This window comes from Oncorhynchus tshawytscha, linkage group LG30 (assembly GCF_018296145.1).
Source record: "Oncorhynchus tshawytscha isolate Ot180627B linkage group LG30, Otsh_v2.0, whole genome shotgun sequence".
Lineage (NCBI taxonomy): Eukaryota > Metazoa > Chordata > Actinopteri > Salmoniformes > Salmonidae > Oncorhynchus > Oncorhynchus tshawytscha.
The window spans coordinates 38,924,774-38,937,616 of NC_056458.1; the positions used below are offsets into that span (position 1 = coordinate 38,924,774).

The window sequence follows — 12,843 nt, forward strand, 5'->3', positions numbered from 1 at the left end:
AGAGATTCATACCCACCATAACCACTATACTCCATTTAGAGGTACAGACCCACCATAACCACTATACTCCATATAGAGATTCATACCCATCATAACCACTATACTCCATATAGAGGTACAGACCCATCATAACCACTATACTCCATTTAGAGATTCATACCCACTATAACCACTATACTCCATATAGAGATTCATACCCATCATAACCACTATACTCCATATAGAGGTACAGACCCACCATAACCACTATACTCCATATAGAGGTACAGACCCACCATAACCACTATACTCCATATAGAGATTCATACCCACCATAACCACTATACTCCATATAGAGATTCATACCCACTATAACCACTATACTCCATTTAGAGATTCATACCCACCATAACCACTATACTCCATTTAGAGATTCATACCCACCATAACCACTATACTCCATTTAGAGATTCATACCCACCATAACCACTATACTCCATATAGAGGTACAGACCCACCATAACCACTATACTCCATTTAGAGGTACAGACCCACCATAACCACTATACTCCATTTAGAGATTCATACCCACCATAACCACTATACTCCATTTAGAGGTACAGACCCACCATAACCACTATACTCCATATAGAGATTCATACCCACCATAACCACTATACTCCATATTTTATTTATATTATTTAACCTTTATTTAATTAGGCAAGCCAGTTAAAGAACAAATTCTTATTTTCAATGACGGCCTAGGAACAGTGGGTTAACTGCCTGTTCAGTGGCAGAACGACAGATTTGTACCTTGTCAGCTCAGTTTGAACTTGCAACCTTCCGGTTATTAGTCCAACGCTCTAACCACTAGGCTACCCTGCCGCCCCATACCCACCATAACCACTATACTCCATATAGAGATCCATACCCACTATAACCACTATACTCCATATAGAGATTCATACCCACCATAACCACTATACTCCATATAGAGATTCATACCCACCATAACCACTATACTCCATATAGAGATCCATACCCACTATAACCACTATACTCCATATAGAGATCCATACCCACTATAACCACTATACTCCATATAGAGGTACATACCCACCATAACCACTATACTCCATATAGAGATTCATACCCACCATAACCACTATACTCCATATAGAGATCCATACCCACTATAACCACTATACTCCATATAGAGATCCATACCCACTATAACCACTATACTCCATATAGAGATCCATACCCACTATAACCACTATACTCCATATAGAGATCCATACCCACCATAACCACTATACTCCATATAGAGATTCATACCCACCATAACCACTATACTCCATATAGAGATCCATACCCACTATAACCACTATACTCCATATAGAGATCCATACCCACTATAACCACTATACTCCATATAGAGATCCATACCCACTATAACCACTATACTCCATATAGAGATCCATACCCACCATAACCACTATACTCCATTTAGAGATCCAGACCCACCATAACCACTATACTCCATATAGAGATCCAGACCCACCATAACCACTATACTCCATTTAGAGATCCATACCCACCATAACCACTATACTCCATATAGAGATTCATACCCACCATAACCACTATACTCCATATAGAGATCCAGACCCACTATAACCACTATACTCCATTTAGAGATCCAGACCCACCATAACCACTATACTCCATATAGAGATTCATACCCATCATAACCACTATACTCCACATTTTATTTATATTATTTAACCTTTATTTAACTAGGCAAGCCAGTTAAAGAACAAATTCTTATTTTCAATGACGGCCTAGGAACAGTGGGTTAACTGCCTGTTCAGTGGCAGAACGATTTGTACATACTTGCAACCTTCCGGTTATTAGTCCACTCAACCACTAGGCTATACCCACCATAACCACTATACTCCATATAGAGATTCATACCCACTATAACCACTATACTCCATATAGAGATCCATACCCACTATAACCACTATACTCCATATAGAGATTCATACCCACTATAACCACTATACTCCATATAGAGATCCATACCCACCATAACCACTATACTCCATATAGAGATTCATACCCACCATAACCACTATACTCCATTTAGAGGTACAGACCCACCATAACCACTATACTCCATATAGAGATCCATACCCACCATAACCACTATACTCCATATAGAGATTCATACCCACCATAACCACTATACTCCATATAGAGATCCATACCCACCATAACCACTATACTCCATATAGAGATTCATACCCACTATAACCACTATACTCCATATAGAGATCCATACCCACCATAACCACTATACTCCATATAGAGATCCATACCCACCATAACCACTATACTCCATATAGAGATTCATACCCACTATAACCACTATACTCCATATAGAGATCCATACCCACTATAACCACTATACTCCATATAGAGATCCATACCCACCATAACCACTATACTCCATATAGAGATTCATACCCACTATAACCACTATACTCCATATAGAGATCCATACCCACTATAACCACTATACTCCATATAGAGATCCATACCCACTATAACCACTATACTCCATATAGAGATCCATACCCACTATAACCACTATACTCCATATAGAGTTGCACAGCTCCAGGTAATAGGATTGGGAAGTGCTGTGGTATGACCCAAGGCAGTCTGCCCAGGAGGAGATGAATGCAACTTTTTTTTCTCTTTTACAATGATGTTTTTCAGTCTTTTTAAACAATGCCTCCAACGGTTGCTAAATCCACACAAGGCCACAGTTCTTATCTGGCTATTTATTCAAACAAAAACAAACAAACAAGCAGTTAGTTAGGTAACCCCTAAAGCACTTTATTACTGTGCTACTTTTCAATAGCAAAAAAAAACACACTGGTGAACTATTCCTTTTGAATTCCCAGATGTTACCTAACTGCTCATTTTGTGTATTTAATAAAATAATAAGGTCGGGGTCCCAAAGAAAAGTATTACATTAAGGCACAACTTTTATAATCGCTGCTTGACCACATTTACAGGTAATAGTCCACACAGTGACAACAAATGAAAAACCAAATAAGAGTACTCATTTTACAACTCTGCTTTCATTGGGCCCTTGAATGACATACATTTATCAAAACCTACAATAATTAGAATATCTGTACCAATAATGGTTGTTATAAAGGTGCCAATAGGAGATCTGATAACCTGGGACAGGGAAAGCCTTGGATAATATGTAATTGTATTGCAGAAAGGGTCAAAAGACTGGCAAAGCTATTTTCCAAGCACATATTGAACAACAGGATGGTGACTTCAATTAGACTACATATATGATTATCATTGTCTGCATGGGGAAACCAATCAGGTGTCATATACAGTAGTAGCTATACGGCACCCCTATATTAAACAGAAGAGAATTCAGACACTACACTTTGACCTCTACGATTAATGGAGAAGCGTGTGCAAAGCTATTTTCTGTGCGGAACAGACAATAAATATCTATTTATCTATAAATATTTATATCCCAAATGTCCATGTCAAGTACCCGTCATCTTGGTTTGCTTGAGAGGCACAAGTGATGCCTAACGTCATCACAGAGACTCATTAAGTAAACTCTGCCTCTGCTGAAGTCAGTGGTTCCCTTTGTATTCCAAGAGGAATCTGTGGTTGGTGTCTTGAAAACAAAGGCAGTATATCTCATCTCTAATTATTATTCATTTTTTGTGAGGCAACTTACACCCCCTTTCTCTGTTTTCATGTACTGCAGACATAGTACCCTATTTGTCAACATCAGGCTTCATTTTCTTCCTGGCCTGAGCCTAGCCTCAGCTTAGCAGGCATGGTGGCTGTATCCTGTCTGTCTCTGCTTTTCTGGGCCTGGCTGACTTGGTGGAGGGAGGGGAGCTCCAGGGGATCATGGTGCATCAGGCCAAGTCAGACCAAGTCAGGGTAGGGCAGAGTGTAAGAAGGGGTGACCACTGAGAGGCCACATCCCTGGGCTAGGAAAAGAAGAACGAGCCAGGGTCTGTCTGTCTGCTCTAGGTCAGGTGCCACTCACTCTGTAGAGTAGTAGTCTATGTGACCTCCAGCAGTCTGGGTATAGTGGCTGGCTGTTGGGGAATGTGTCAGGGTTAAAGGTCAATCTGAGTGCCTACACCGGCCGGCGGCAGAGGGAGAGTGGGAGATTGGGTGTTGATCTACAAGCTGCGGCCAGATACACGTAGCGACTTCGGGCTAAAGCCGTAGTCCACTATCCTGATATGTAGGCTGCCGGGTCCACGTTGTTGTTCTGTCCATCTTCAATAGCCTTGTTCTTCTCTGTCGTGGTGAGGCCTGTTGCTTCTGTTCCCACTACAGCCTTCTTTGACCTATCAGGTGAAACCCACAAAAGCTAGATGTTTTGCTATCTGGTATTGATATGTAAATTAAAAAGGGTTTTCATCAAATTCTATCATGTTACATACATTCAAGGAGTTACTCAGCAGTAGGGGACACATACAGGATTCATTATCGCAACCGTTGCTGTAAATATGTCATGTTGACTGTGGCCAATACTTTGCCTTCAGCCATTTAATTTAGGCCTAACTGCTCTGCCGATTTTATTAGAAGGATGTAACAGTTCTTTGGCAACCCACATTGAAACTAATAAGTATAGGACATCAAATCTGCACGATTTTTTAACATAAATCGGGGGCGACAGCAGGTGCCACATTTTGGTGTTAATGTAGGCCACCAGGTTTAAGAACACACATATATCTATGTAGAACATATCATGATTGGTCTCAGTAGACTATATATCTATGTAGGACATATCATGATTGGTCTCAGTAGACTATATATCTATGTAGGACATATCATGATTGTTCTCAGTAGACTCTATATCTATGTAGGACATATCATGATTGGTCTCAGTAGACTATATATCTATGTAGGACATATCATGATTGTTCTCAGTAGACTCTATATATATGTAGGACATATCATGATTGTTCTCAGTAGACTCTATATCTATGTAGGACATATCATGATTGTTCTCAGTAGACTCTATATCTCTGTAGGACATATCATGATTGTTCTCAGTAGACTATATATCTATGTAGGACATATCATGATTGTTCTCAGTAGACTATATATCTCTGTAGGACATATCATGATTGTTCTCAGTAGACTATATATCTCTGTAGGACTTGGGCCTGTGTACGCCTATGTAGATATTCCATTAAAAATCTGCTGTTTCCAGCTACAATAGTCATTTACAACATTAACAATGTCTACACTGTATTTCTGGTCAATTTGATGTTATTTTAATGGACAAAATATGTGCTTTTCTATCAAAAACTAGGACATTTCTAAGTGACCCCAAACTTTTGAACGGGAGTGTACATAGTGAGTGTTCTCAGTAGACTATACAGTGTATATCTCTGTTAGGACATACAATGAGTTCTCTCATTAGAAATTGAGTGTCCGACCTTTCTCTGTTGAAGATGAGGAAGTCCCTCTCCACATTGTCCAGGCGCTGTTGGAGCTGACCGTTCTGGGAAATTAAAAGGTTTACAGGTTTAAGAACACACACACACACACACACACACACACACACACACACACACACACACACACACACACACACACACACACACACACACACACACACACACACACACACACACACACACACACACACACACACACACACAGAATCTTTTTAAGACAGTAAAGATTATCCTATGACCCAGATAATGGTTGTTGATACTTGGGACAAGAAGGGGGAAAACAAGCACTGTAGAAAGATTAATGAAGTTTTGCTCATTTTAAAGGACAGCCAGTATCTCTCTCAGAGGCCCACTTGCCCTACACTGAAACAGTGTCACACATTTAGTGATGTTAATCACGTGAGAACAACAACATCTCCGTGACAACCTATCCTGGCAGCCTTGCCGGTGTTATGACAGGTTCTCGCCCTCTCTGGGCACTGGGTTGGTGTTAGGCAGACTGCTTGGGCCAGATTGGACCTTAGACGACTCCCACCGTAAGTTTCTTGACCCCCTGTACAGGCCTGGCAATCAGCCTGGAGAGCTAGTACAGGTGCTTTCACAGTGGGGCGCCAGTCCCTGGCAGACAGCCAACAAGAGAAGTGGAGCACGGAGAGAGAGAGAGAGAGAGAGATGGGGTGACATTCACACAGAAGCCTTGTTTATACATTGTGCCCACATTGTCAGGAATATGTTTACACATGGTATCAAAATGTGTCTCTTATCCGCCCACTGTTTCTGCATTGTGACCACATTTCCCTGTCACTCCCTGTAAGCAATTTATTTGACAGCTATTCTGTCAAAATAATTCTGATTTATTTTAAGACCGATATTGACGCTATAAGTCAATGGTGCCACGTGTCAATGATTTTAGAAGGCAGGACAATGACGATTTAAATGGTTTCACTGTCCAGATCCGTCTACATTTGTAAGATATCCAGACACAATGAGTGCCTGACTACCTACGAAGGTGGTCAGGAAGATCTGAACTCAATCAGAACACATTGTGTCTTTTAATCATCTACACCTGTTTGGAAATGTGGGCACAATAAAAATGTGGACAAGATCAGGACAAAGGATGCATCTTAGAACCAGGTATAGAGAGAGACACAGAGTGAGATGGACAGACAGAGAGAGGGAAGAGAGACAGAGGGAGATGGATAGAGAGAGATAGTAAAAGACAGAGAGACATACAGACAGACAGAGATGGGTACAGTAGCTTGCGAAAGCATTCACCCCTTGGCATTTTTCCTATTTTGTTGCCTTACAACCTGGAATTAAAATTGTTTTTTTGGGGGGTTTGTATCATTTGATCTACACAACATCCCTACCACTTTGAAGATGCAAAATATTTTTTATTGTGATACAAACAAGAAGTAAGACAAAAAAAACAGAAAACTTGAGCGTGCATAACTATTCACCCCCTCAAAGTCAATACCTTGAAGAGCCACCTTTTGCAGCAATTACAGCTGCAAGTCTCTTGGGGTATGTCTCTATAAACTCTCTGTGTATAGCCAAGTTATTGTTACTCATTGCTTATTTATTATTACTTTTCTATTATTTCTCTATTTTGTTTCTCTCTGCGTTGTTGGGAAGGGGACGTAAGCATTTCACTGTTAGTCCACACATGTTGTTTAGGAAACGTGACAAATAAAATGTGATTTGATCTCAGTGTGTGTTCCTTTACTGCTTACTCTCCTGTACAGATGCTAAGCACCACCTCCCCCACCCAATCATGGGAACAGACAGGCAGACAGACATACAGATAGACAGGCAGACAGACATACAGACATACAGCCAGACAGGCTGACAGACAGACAGATAGACAGACATCCAGTCAGACAGACAGACAGACAGACAGACATGCTGACAGACAGATAGACAGACAGACATGCAGACAGACAGACATACAGACATGCAGACAGACAGGCAGACAGACATACAAGCAGGCAGACAGAGAGATATACAGATATACAGATAGACAGGCAGACAGACATCTAGTCAGACATACAGGCAGACAGACATACAGACAGACAGGCAGACAGACAGAAATCCAGTCAGACATACAGGCAGACAGACATGCAGACAGACAGACAGGCAGGCAGACTTCTAAACAGACATGCAAACAGGCAGACAGACAGACATCCAGTCAGCCAGTCAGCCAGACAGGGGTGTGATGGGGTGAGCTCTCCACCTGGAGAACAAGGATCCCTTGGGGAGCCAACAAGGTAGCCAGGCAGAACAGCACGGTGCTGGAAACGACCAGTGCGCCCAGAGAGAGACTGTAAGAGCCAAAGGTATAGCTTGCGAAGGACAGTCTGTGAATAACAATATCACTTAACCTGTGGGTAAATCTCTCCCTTTCTGCTGTTAAATGGGAGTTCAGAAGTTAATTATGCCCTGCTGTTTGATAAAAAGTGTCATTTAACACTTTACAAAATGAAACCTAGAGGGACTTTTCTGTTGGCTGATTGCCAGGCTGGTAGAGACACAATTAAAGTCATTGTATATTTCAATTGTACAGCGATAGGCTCAAGACAGCAATCAGTAACATCATTGTGTATAATAACTATTCGACTTCTGTGCTGTGGGTTCCCATCCGGGATTCTCTCTTACTTATAGAACCAGACAAAAACTACAGTACCACTGAATACTTCAACACATCAATATCAAAGTGTTGATCAGAACTGACAACTATTCTGATCGGGTTAATTGAGGGTGAAGAGAAGGGAAGTGACAGCAGTTAAAGTGACATGATCATAGAGTGTAGCTAGGTTGGGAGGATGGAGGATGGAAAGATGGGCCTATTTATGCTGTCCCCAAGAAAACACGAGTCCAATTCCTCACTACATCGTCTGTGATTTAATTCAGCTAATTATACTGTTCATTATGGTTTCAACAGCAGCCAGGATTCAGAAGGGAAAGAGAGAGGGAGGGCGGGAGGGAAGAGAGAGAGAGGGAGGGAGACAGAAGTTAAGAGGATGAGGCAGAGGCAGAAAAAGGAGAACAGAATATGGGGAGGAAGAAATAGAGAGGAGAGGAAGGGGAGAGGAGCACAGAGAGGGAGTGAGATAGAGAGAGAGAGAGAGAGAGAGAGGGAGAGAGACTGAGTTAATGAGCCAACAGCAGACTGGGCCAGACATTAGGGCAGCCCCGCCTGCCTTTCATACAATATTGATCTGCACTGCTTAAGAAATGGGTACACATTATGCACATCCCCTCTCTCTGTCTCTCTCTGTCTCTCTCTGTCTCTCTCTGTCTCTCTCTGTCTCTCTCTGTCTCTCTCTGTCTCTCTCTGTCTCTCTCTGTCTCTCTCTGTCTCTCTCTGTCTCTCTCTGTGTCTCTGTCTGTGTCTCTCTCTGTCTCTCTCTCTCTGTCTCTCTCTCTGTCTCTCTCTTTCTGTCTCTATCTCTCCGAACTTTAGACAGGAGAAGTGTATGTCCTCCCTCCACTCAACATGTGGCCCCTCATAAACTAACATACACACACACACAAGGCTGTTTTCCCATTTTAGAAAGGTATGGGAAAAATGAATGCTTCACTGGTTTGGTTTAAAAATACAGTACATTCAGTGAAGTGCACTTCCTGTTAAAAATCATTTATGGAGGGAGTATTTTTACATTTGACATTTTAGTCATTTAGCAGATGCTCTTATCCAGAGCGACTTTCACAGGATCAATTAGGGTTAAGTGCTTTTCACCTAGTTGGCTCTGGAATTCTTTCTGTTACCTGCCGCTCACCATGTTTTTAGTATGGTTGACAAAATGGAACTGGGAGGCCTACTGCTTGAGGTTTCATTTCCAAGATGGTGAACAGTATTGTTAGAAAGTTATTAGACGTCAAAACTATGGAGACATTCCGTTGGTGTGAATGAATCTTCTTGTCTATGTCAAGTGTCCTTGTGCACTGCTAGATTTACAGTGATGTTACATCGGTGGTGATAATTGGACAATTATTTACTTGATTCTGGGTAGTACTGTGGCGGTCATGAAATTTTGTCAGGCAGTGTTTGTCATGCAAAATACTGCCGGTCTCACAGTAATTGACACGGTAATTAACATAAACACATTTAGCATCTCCAGGCCTCCACAAACCTGAAAGACGTTGATGCAGGCCTTTGGAACGTCTACATTTAAAAAGTATAATAAATCTATTTAATTACACACCATCACAATAAATACATTGCTTATTTTAGGCAGGTCTAAAGAAACATTAGGATATGAGTTGGAAAACTGTATTTTATCTGGCCAGGCTTGTTCATTTAGCAGACAATATACTTTATTCCTAGTTATACTTGATCAGTGCTTAAGCTCTGAATATCAGCTATCCAACTTTATCAGGAGTTATCCTGTGACTATTTGCAATGTGTTGACACAATGGGAACGACAGAAGTATTGCATTTTTTTCTACGATTAACTTTAGCTCGTAAGAAATGTACGGATACAAACTTGAAAACACTGATCATGACCATTTAGACCACGGGGATGAAACTCCTGGACAGAGTAGCCTGACTGTCCATTCCATATTGTCCACTTTCATTTGACCTGTACTGGTTTTAGAATATGATGTTTGTTAACATGTCAGCACATGTTTATGTTAGATGATATTTTTTACGGGATGTTGGTGGAGCGCTGCAGCGAACCGTCTCTCCAACAGAACACTGGAGAGGTGCACTGGGAATGGACAATATTCATATTTTGCGTCCCTGCCTTTGACAAAGTGGGCACTTCTTCTCACAGTGCGTCTTGATCAGTTTAGCTCAGAAAATCCTGCCCTCGTCCATCTGCCTAAGAGCCAATTCATGCTTGATCCGAAAATGTGGTCGGAGGCGCTGTATGAATGGTGACGCAATGGCCAAACTGAGCTCTGTGCCTCTAGAAATGGTGTAACAATGCGTAGGGCTCTGTATAGCTCCACATTGACATGATTGGTTGACCGTAGGTGGGGGTGGGAGGTCCTGTATGAACACAGACTTGCTTCCTTGACAACTTCCTTCACAACAGCTCTGCTCAACAGTTGCACAATGCTCCGTGAAACGCAAGAAGTATGAACGCCCTGACTTCTGCAGAGGCTACACAGCCAATGCAGACATCAGATTGACCATGCAGCGCCTGTCATCCTCAGGCTGGCCCTGAGTGCACACACGAAGTGAGGATGTTGAGGGTGAAAGGGATCATTTGAGTTATTTGAGTTATTTGGCAACTTTAGTTGTAAATGATACGGACTTTAGAAATCAAAACATATCAAACCAAATCAAATCAAATTTTATTTGTCACATACACACATGGTTAGCAGATGTTAATAAGAGTGTAGCGAAATGCTTGTGCTTCTAGTTCCGACAATGCAGTAATAACCAACGCATAATCTAACCTTACATTTCCACAACAACTACCTTATACACACAAGTGTTAAGGGATAAAGAATATGTACATAAAGATATATGAATGAGTGATGGTACAGAACAGCATAGGCAAGATGCAGTAGATGGTATCGAGTACAGTATATACATATGAGATGAGTAATGTAGGGTATGTAAACATTATATTAAGTGGCATAGTTTAAAGTGGCTAGTGATACATTTTTACAATATTAAAGTGGCTGGAGTTGAGTCAGTATGTTGGCAGCAGCCACTCAATGTTAGTGGTGGCTGTTTTAACAGAGGGCCCTCAGAGTGTGGTGACAGGAAAAAAACCTCACACTCAACGTCAACAAAACAAAGGAGATGATCGTGGACTTCAGGAAACAACAGAGGGAGCACCCCCCCTATCCACATCGCCAGGACAGTAGTGGAGAGGGTAGAAAGTTTTAAGTTCCTCGGCGTACACATCACGGACAAACTGAATTGGTCCACCCACACAGACAGCGTGGTGAAGAAGGCGCAGCAGCGCCTCTTCAACCTCAGGAGGCTGAAGAAATTCGGCTTGTCACCAAAAGCACTCACAAACTTTTACAGATGCACAATTGAGAGCATCCTGTCGGGCTGTATCACCGCCTGTAGCTCTGCCCACAACCGTAACGCTCTCCAGAGGGTAGTGAGGTCAGCACAATGCATCACCGGGGGCAAACTACCTGCCCTCCAGGACACCTACACAGAGAACAGTCTATGACTAGGGTGGCTGGAGTCTTTGACAATTTTTAGGACCTTCCTCTGACAACGCCTGGTATAGAGGTCCTGGATGGCAGGAAGCTTGGCCCCAGTCATGTACTGGGCCATTTGCATTACCCTCTATAGCACTTTGCAGTTGGAGGCCGAGCAGTTGCCATACTAGGCAGTGATGCAACCAGTCAGGATGCTCTCAATGGTGCAGCTGCAGAACCTTTTGAGGATGTGAAGACCCATGCCAAATCTTTTCAGTCTCCTGAGGGGGAATAGGTTTTGTCGTGCCCTCTTCACGACTGTCTTGGTGTGCTTGGACCATGTTAGTTTGTTGGTGATGTGGACACCAAGGAACTTGAAGCTCTTAACCTGCTCCATTACAGCCCCGTTGATGAGAATGGGGGCATGCTCAGTCCTTCTTTTCCTGTAGTCCACAATCATCTCCTTTGTCTTGATCATGTTGAGGGAGAGGTTGTTGTCCTGGCACCACACAGCCAGATCACTTACCTCCTCCATATAGGCTTGCTCATCGTTGTCGGTGATCAGGCCTACCACTATTGTGTCATCGGCAAATTTAATGATGGTGTTGGAGTTATGCCTGGCCGTGCAGTCATGAGTGAACAGGGAGTACAGGAGGGGACTGACCAAGCACCCCCGAGGGGCCTCTGTGTTGAGGATAAGCGTGGCGGATGTGTTGTTACCTACTCTTACCACCTGGGGGCGGCCCGTCAGGAAATGCAGGATCCAGTTGCAGAGGGAGGTGTTTAGTCCCAGGGTCGTTAGCTTGTTGATGAGCTTTGAGGGCCTATAGTGTTGAACGCTAAGCTGTAGTCAATGAATAGCATTCTCACATAGGTGTTCCTTTTGTCTAGGTGGGAAAGGGCAGTGTGGAGTGCAGTAGAGATTGCATCATCTGTGGATCTGTAGGGGCGGTATGCAAATTGGAGTGGGTCTAGGATTTCTGGGAGGATGGTGTTGATGTGAATCATGACCAGTCTTTCAAAGCACTTCATGGCTACAGACGTGAGTGCTACGGGTCGGTCGTCATTTAGGCAGGTTACCTTAGTGTTCTTGGTCATAGGCACTGTGGTGGTCTGCTTAAAACATGTTGGTATTACAGGCTCAGACAGGGAGAGGTTGAAAATGTCAGTGAAGACACTTGCCAGATGGTCAGCGCATGCTCACAGTACA

General features: G+C 42.6%; 1 protein-coding gene across 1 annotated transcript in view; it reads right to left on the bottom strand.

The window, feature by feature from the left end:
• Positions 1 to 1,924: 1,924 nt before the first annotated feature.
• LOC112228323 (serine/threonine-protein kinase 32A-like) overlaps positions 1,925 to 12,843 on the bottom strand; it is an 88,807-nt gene continuing 77,888 nt past the window's right edge. The window contains exons 12-13 of the mRNA XM_042309620.1: positions 5,496 to 5,560; positions 1,925 to 4,394 (exon numbers count right to left, since the gene is read on the bottom strand). Of these exons, the coding sequence (XP_042165554.1) occupies positions 4,277 to 4,394; positions 5,496 to 5,560 (183 nt within the window). The 3' untranslated portion in view covers positions 1,925 to 4,276. The remainder of the gene's footprint in view (positions 4,395 to 5,495; positions 5,561 to 12,843) is intronic.